Below are 8,453 nucleotides of genomic sequence, written 5' to 3'. Positions count from 1 at the left end.
TACTTCCACTAAAGAAAGTATAGTTCTTACAACATAAAAGCTTTAGAAGACATTAATTACAAATTATTGGTATTTCTATCAAAGACGTAAAGATAAATATCTTAAAATTTATTTCAATAACTTCTAGTAATAATGAGAATCCCATCTAAAATGATTAATTTCAGAATTATTGATTATAGACATTGCCGACTATTCTCTGGAAAAAGTATCAATTATAGCATTGCCAATTTTGTCATGGTATAACGTGTACAGATTAGTCTTTAAAAACTCCGAGGGGGGGGGGGGGGTTTGCTGTAAAACAATTTGATTTATTTCAAACAATTTTTGTAATGCAATTACAATGAATTCCATTATGTTTATCATGATAATAGATTACCTCATTCTAAATAATAGTGATTTTTGATGATGATGATGATGATGATACTGATATTGAAGATTATAAAATTGATGATAACAATAATAATAATTATTATTATATTAAAGGTATTACAAAGTTTTGGTATGGGGTCATGAATTTGGTTCAAATTAACATATTGGAAGCATATCCGCCCCCAGGATGCTCATCTGACCTTAATAAATGTCTAAAACCCCTGAGCTTCATTAGGCTCCGCCCCTTGACACCCGCCGGGGCTTTGCCCCTGGACCCCACGCCAATGGACGCTCCACTATGCTTTGCTCTGCTCTACCTGACTTAAGCCCACCCCCCCCCCCCCCCCCCCACTTTGAAAAACGTTCCCAGTGCCTGTGTAACGTGTAAGGGTGGTGGTGATGCGAATCTTTCCCTCAAACGTTTTTGCCCTGAAAAGACTCGCCGCCCCTGACAAGAGATATATATAAATGAAGATTTTCTGGGCACGATGTGATATGCCTTTCAGCATTTCATGGGCGCGGCCATTTTCTTTAAAATGTGACGTACCAGTAAGTTGTACTGGTATCATGCATCAAGCTTTATTTGAAAAGACTTTTTAAATCAATAACCAACCTTTACTTTTCAATGAGGATCATAGCTGAGATGAAAATTATATAACTTTGACCCCGTTCTCACTCACTTTGAAAGTGGTCTTAGTTAGACCGCTCCAGACCGCTCCAGAGGAACAGGTCTTGAGGAACGGTTTGCGAGCGTTCACACTCCGAGCAGTGGCTCAAACCGCTCCAAGAGTCAAAGTGGTCTTGTTGCTATGGCAGCTCAGGTAGGCGGGTCAATTTTTTTGCGCGCGGAATCCAAACCGTATGTACCGTACTCACTGATCTCTACGCACCGAAGGTCACTAGCTCACTTCCGTTCAAAGTACGCTTTCCGTTCACATTGCACGTTAGAGCGCTCTGGAGCGCTCTTATAGTCTTAATAAGACCCGCTCCTCAAGACCACCTCGGAAGGTGGACTTCTGGAGCGGTCCAGAAGTCCGCTTCCTGGACCACTTTGAGCGTTCTCACTCACCTAAGAACCGCTCCTGAGGAGCGGCTCTTAGTTAGAGCGCTCCAGAGCGCTCCAACGAAGTGAGTGAGAATGGGGTCTTATTCTTGGTAGTCACTATATCCTCAAAGTATTTTCAGATGTTGTTTATATCGTTGCAGTAAATGATCATTTTGATAGAATGAAATAGTACATATATGTACACCCGCGTTGAATATTTACTTTAATCCATGGTTTTTATACAAACATTAAAAAACTTAATTTTATTCCTTAGCATCTGTTAAATTGGCAATCTGGCGTTTCTCACTTAAACGCCGTTGTTCAGCAAGTGGGACGATTAACAGAACAATGTCTTGGTGTTATTAATCCGCGCAGAGTGTACTTTCAAAAAGTAGTTCCATCTCACGTGTTACAAAATGGCAGCCACCATGGGACTCCGAGTTCGCAGTCTAAATCTACCTGTTTCATTGCTTAACGTCGTTTGCCGGCGTCAGTTAAGTTCCACAAGGTAAATTATAAGCAATTTTCATTTTATTGATATTCGGTCATATTTTCAAGAAGAGTAAATCCCGAGAAAGACATTGAAATGGTGTATTTAAATTTGAAACTTTACGTCCGAACTCGCATTCGCAAACACTGTCCGATGTTGCATAAGCTTGCCACCAATACCCACTGGCACTGGCACTGGCACTGGCACTGCACTAACTCCAGGAAGCTCCGACGCCGATGCCGAAGGCGCCGGAGCTTCAGCAGCTAGCAGGTGCATCGGAAAATATTCAAACAGCGGGTTGGGCAACATTATCTCAAAATATGCTAAGGGAGTAATTACAATTTTGACTTAGGGTAGAGTACCCAGTATTCGGTCACTTAAGGGGAAATCACTAATATTTTGAATTCTTACCTCTTTCATTGGGCAATCTACCCATCAAAAGAAAAGAAATTTATTCCTCTAACAGGATTTTATAGTCACTGAAAATATAGAATAACGATAAGCAAAAGACTTCCGAAAAAAGACGGAGCATTTTTCTGCCCAGAATTCGGTCGCGCCAACCAGAATTCGGTCACGCGATTTGTGCGTGGTATCTCCGTTGCAAAGGAGCGTAGCGTATTTGCGCACTATTTTCACACAATTGCGCGATAAAGCACTGAATGTCAATGCGTTTACCGCATGGCAAGGGTATCGTATAAATACCTCTTGCACATCGGCAAGTGCGTCATTTGCAAATTCGTTGCGATGGAGCGAACACGGAAGTGATTCTCTTCACACACATACTAAATTCATTGTGACAGCACACGTAGTTGTTTCGCAATAGACTTCTACATATGGCTATGCATGTTAGCGCATGTGCTAAGAGAACGCGAAAGTGCGGAAAGTTGTGCGACACTGACCAATTTCGAGCTAAGTTGGAGATCTTTCCGGGGCCCTAAATCTGATTTAATTTTGCGAGTTAAGAAAAGTTGTTCAGCTGCCTGATTTGTGCAAGTTTCGTGGCTCATTAATTATTTTTTTAATTGTTACAGCTGTTGAAACGGCTGTCTGACCGAATACTGGGCGCGCTACCCTAGGCCTCTAATCTAGCCTAGATCTACTAAATAGTTGCTTGACTCCTCTTGGCTTCTGGCTGGCCACTTGAAATTATAATTTGAACTTCTTCGATGACGTCGATGGGGAAAAAGGGGGTGATTTTTCGTCGGGGACGATTCCTTCAATGTTGTATCGTCGATTCAACCAGCGAAGAAAAAGTATGCATGCGTTGTATCATCTAGCCTTCTTTTTTCTTCTATTACTAGGCTAAGTTCTATGTGACTTGGTACTTGGTTGGGTAATCCATTTGGCAGCTCATCTCACTCAGGAAAAGGCAAACTAGAATCTAACAAAGAAATTAAATTCAAAATTTTAACGTTTTGACTTTTGGCATAATTTTTGGCAGGCATATTAAAGGTAATAACTAATACAAAGTTTTGGTATGGGGTCATGAATTTGGGTCAATTGAACATAGACTATTGGAAGCATAGACTATACGATCATGTACAATATTCAGTGATCGTTGTCGCGGTCGAAATCGACTCTAAAGTTTTGAAATTGTAAATAATAAACACTTTATGTTGTGTAGTTCCCTCTCAAGTTCAAGATATTAATTAAGCTATAAAACAATGTTTCTTGACTAAAATCGACCGATTAGCTATTCCCGTTCAGAAATTATATACCACAACTACATATTCTGAGATATTCATGGTCGCGGCTACCCTTGTACGGCTGTAGGAGCTTTTTGAAATTTATCAAAATTTACTGGGAGCACCGGTAAATCTTTATATTCAATTTTTCTCGAAAGCAGAAGTGTTTTAGGGGCTAAAATTTCTAGTGCTTATAATACATCCAAAATTGTAAAGAATCACTATCCACCCATTTTTCAAAATTTCCCAAAAATTCCCAAAACTTTGTAATACCTTTAAGAAAGCGCTCAGAACAACTTAGGTCTACAAGCATTTTATTACTAGACCTAGATCTAGACTATTTTGTAATGATGTAAATATCTTTGTTATGGCAGTATGGGTTAATTATTAAAAAGTTATGAATATTTAAAGATTTAATTGACTTGCTTGATTTGGCAATGGTATTGTTTTATCATAGAAAACAAAGAAAAAGTTGTGACCTTTTCAGGAAGTTCTGAACTAGAAAGTGTCATACTTTTTTTTTTATAACTCAATGGATTTTGATAAAACTTTCTATAAGGAAAGCCTTATTCAAGAATAGAACACTGTGCAACTGTCTTTACTAATTAATTACAAAGTTACAACAGCCTACTGATATTGATTAAGCGGCACCAATTTAGGAAAATGAGGCTGAGACAGGATCAATGTAATTTGCATGCTCTAAATGTAAGGTAAAGTTCTACGTGAGGCACCAGTTCATTTAGATTTCAAGGGGGGATTAACCAGATGAAGCCTCTTCCTTCTAATGTTATTTCTTTTTCTTTTTTTATAGGACGCTGTTCGCCGAAACCAAAGAAGTTAACAAAGAAAATGGAAGTAAATCTGAGGAGGAGACGAAGATGACAGACCTCGAGCAGAAGCTAACAGAAGAGAAGGCGAAACTAACAGCTCAAGTAGCAGAGTATACAGTAAGGAAAATGTTGTTTTAATATCTCCAAATTGTCATCTGTAAATTCTTTCTCACTGTATCTTTGTTAAGGGAAATTGGGCTTAACTTTAGGGTTATGTTAGAGTTAGGGTTAGGATTAGGTTTAGTGTTACTTAAAAAGCTTAAGTCTAGAGATTTAGCTTCATTGGTGACCTTTTTGGTACCCTACGAACGTTTGGTCGATTTTAGTGGTGGGGTAATCCTAAAGTTGTTCCGAAAATTGTTAGGAAAGTTACGGTGGAGGTTACAGTGTTTGTCATATCAAAAATACTCGGTTCCATGATATATTCATATTATAGGAACTTAAAGATAAAGACCAGTGATGGTCATGCGATTGCATTGTGAAAGAAACGTTGTGGAATCGATCAGAAAAGGTTGATCATCTAGCATATAAGTATTGGTGTGTACTGCAAGGTTCTGGAATCATCAAAATGATAAGAAATTTGGCCCAGTCTTTGTAAAGTTACAAGCACTGTACACAGAAAGATGTATGTGGGACTACGCACACGTGCACGACACATGCGTTATATCTCGCACACCCCAATAGATTTTACCAAATAATTTACCAAATATATCAATTAGTAGGCGGTTTCCCGGCAAATTTGTATCATCATGTATTAGTCAAAACATATTCTTTCTCATGATTGGTAATAAGAGCTTCCATTTCATTTTTTGAAATTGGGGCGTTTCCAATACTGGTCTTTACCTTTAAGTATATCCAGGAAATATTTATGAGCTGAATGGATTTCACCTTCATAATTTGTCTATTATGATTGATGCTAGATGACTTAGGGAGATGATGAAATATATTCCCTCCTCTTTTTACTCTTATTTATGACAACAAATGAAATTTACCAGACCGATCTATTTGTATTCTACTTTTCTTTCCCCATAATATGTTAGGTTTTGATTTTACAAGGTTATTCTCATTACTGCTAATTCAGTTAAACTGACCCTGGGTCTAAAATTATATTATCAAAAGAGAACTTAGACCTTTGGCGCTTAGAGAATTCGGTGGTAAGAGCTTTATGAGCACAATTTTTATTATTATTTGGGAAGTGCTTAAACCCAGTTTCAGGTTGAAGCCAATGTATACTTTGTTATTAATTTTTCTTGTGAATTTTACCCTTTGTATTATGTTGATTTATGAATGTTCGCATGTGTTTTCTGGATTTTTATGAGCAAATAAATTGAAATTGAAAAATTGAATTGAAATTGAGGTTGAGATGTAATAGTAGAATACGGGCCATGGAGTTTTATTTGCTTAGGGTTGCATTGTAAAGCTTTTGGTAAAGATTTTATTCATTCATTTTTTATTAAATACTATCACTTTTGGTTTCTCTCTATGTCTACCCCCCCCCCCCCCCCCCCTCTCTCTCTCTCTTTCAGGATAAATATAAACGAGCCCTTGCCGAGACGGAGAATGTGCGGATGAGGTTTACCAAGCAGCTAAACGATTCCAAGATCTATTCAATCTCGGGGTTCTGTAAAGACCTCTTGGAGGTTGCCGATATCCTGGGGAAGGCAACCACCAGTGTACCAAAGGATGCTGTGAGTGGTGCTGATGCAAACATTCACCTCAAGAACCTCTTTGAGGGCCTCGTCATGACGGAGACGCAACTACAGAAGGTAGGGAATCTGTAAAACTTCTGTTCATTTTTTATGCCTCCGTTACGTCCCGTTCTTGTTATCACGTTGTCTCAAGAACCGATTGATGGATTCCTGACAAAGTCTAAGAAATATTCACATAAATGTTCAGTTTAGACATTTAGAAAAGCCTCAGAATGTACCAAAGAGCATCTTTAATAAGATTCAACAGTTTCCGCTTCTCGCAATTTTGTACATTTTCACGTCCCCCCCTCCCCCTTTTGGAAAATCCTGGATCCGCCCCTGTGCTGTGTCCAGGTACTTCATACATGACAACAGATAATCAGGAAAATTACTTTTAGGGCTTTTAAAGAAGAAAGAATTTAGGGGGCTGAATAGAAATTGAAAATGTGTTCATTTTTAATAACCTTTTTTTTTTTCCCTTCTTTTCTCTCCCCTTCTTTTCTCTCCATTTAAGGTATTTGCCAAGAACAAGCTAGAAGTGATAAACCCTGTTAACAATGAGAAGTTTGACCCCCACATTCACGAGGCTCTCTTTCAGATTCCTGTACCAGACAAGGAGCCAGGGACAGTCGCCGTCGTAGAGAAATTAGGATATAAATTACATGAAAGGACTCTTAGACCAGCCTTAGTAGGGGTCACCAAAGCAATTTAATACATGCCCTTTGACCTGTTGTGATGCTGAGAGAAAGAAAGAAAGGAACAATGCAATGTGATCAATGAACTTGGCTTCTAGACTTGAGGAGATATCAAGAAAGTAAACTAGACTATCGGAAACCTCTTCGGCAGCAGAAAAGGAGAACTGGACTAAGGCCTGGAGCCCTGGACTAAATCGGTCTTGCATCATGTTGGACCATGAGCTCTGAAGATTGGTCTTGGTACACCTCTATGGCTATGCAGATATCATGTCTATATAGATTTAAGAATACTGTTTCCTCTTCTTATAGTCGACATTGATTTGTCTAATTTCATATAGAGTTGACTTTTTAATTTCTAAATGCCAAGGTAAAATCATCTAAACAGTTAAATCTTAATACAACAAACACTCATTGTCCAAATTTATGAATGTGGTCAACTCTGTAAGAAGGAAAACTTTCATGAAGCTAAGCCTCATAATAGATCACCTATATGGTCAGGCGTGATTTATAAAATAGAAGTCTCTTCAAAATAAATCTTTATACTGTATGTTTTTGTAGAAAAGAAATACAGGTAAATTACTAAATTTTGTTTCTGTTTTGTATGTGTACTTCTTATACCAGGTCCCAAAATCAGGATTATGGCCTCAGGGCATTTCCATAGGAATAATAGTGCTTTCCATTTATGACATCTACAGTACATTCTAACATTTCAAGTTTTTGAACTTCTTGTAATGAAACTGCAAAGGTGATCGAGGCCTTGAGTAATCCAGTTGTGCGTCTTGAGCAAAATGATAATTAATATAACCGCTTTAGATTTGTGTATAAATTATAATTTGATAGATTAGATTTCTATCATATTTATATATTCATATATTTCTTGGCCCACTTTCTTTTTAAAGCAAATGTCAAGATTAGGGTACAAATAGCAGTTTACTGCCATTTTTCGGACAAAAGGAGACCCTCTTCGTTCTTACCCCATTATCAAACTGAGGAAAGATATTTTATGTTCCTAAGCCTAACTGGAAAGGGTTTTTATTTCACAAAAAGTGTCTCAGCAAATGAAATGGTAATATTTTAATCGGAAGGTTAGTTTGAAAAGCAGGAATTCTTCCTTTTCATTTATCTCAATATTTGTTGAGCCAATTGGTATGGACATGCACGTAATAAAACCGGAAGTATATCGTAATGCATCTTTACCGGTATATTCATATAGATTTTATATCAATATAAATCTACAATACATGGTGGTATAGAGTACCCAAATGCTCTCGTCATATTCGCTCGTCGTCCGGGCTACTGGTTTCAAACAACAGAGCCTGCAAATGCAGTTTAGCGTGAAATCATTCAAGCAGCGAGCCTGGAGCAGGGCAAATACAGTGTTTGGGGCTGGTGTGATCACCCTGCAATTGTTTAGCACAAAATCGTTTCGAACCAGCAACCTTGACAGCTTGGCCAGTATGATGTCACACTTCGGTACTCTATCGCTCATTACCTAGTTACACTAACAGAGACTGGTATGATATTGTCAGTTATTCGTCGGTCTAGAGTCAGTTTTCGCAGTGTGGCTGTGGGATTGAGACCCAAGTGGCATCAAAAATATGTAATTCATCAATATGGAAAAATAAAAACTATTATTCATGTATACCTGTCA

The 8,453-nt window shown here is 38.1% G+C and overlaps 1 protein-coding gene across 1 annotated transcript; it reads left to right on the top strand.

Annotated features, from left to right (window-relative positions):
- Window positions 1–1,800: 1,800 nt before the first annotated feature.
- On the top strand, window positions 1,801–8,453 carry LOC115918646 (grpE protein homolog 1, mitochondrial-like). The gene is made up of 4 exons (XM_030985860.1): window positions 1,801–1,922; window positions 4,401–4,536; window positions 5,946–6,185; window positions 6,622–8,453. The coding sequence occupies exons 1-4, from the start codon at window positions 1,831–1,833 to the stop codon at window positions 6,817–6,819; spliced, it is 666 nt and encodes a 221-aa protein (XP_030841720.1). The 5' UTR covers window positions 1,801–1,830; the 3' UTR covers window positions 6,820–8,453.

This window comes from Strongylocentrotus purpuratus, unplaced genomic scaffold (genome assembly GCF_000002235.5).
Source record: "Strongylocentrotus purpuratus isolate Spur 01 unplaced genomic scaffold, Spur_5.0 spur5_scaffold_15, whole genome shotgun sequence".
Lineage (NCBI taxonomy): Eukaryota > Metazoa > Echinodermata > Echinoidea > Camarodonta > Strongylocentrotidae > Strongylocentrotus > Strongylocentrotus purpuratus.
Note: the sequence above shows the minus strand (reverse complement) of the source record. Positions and strands in the feature narration are given on the sequence as shown.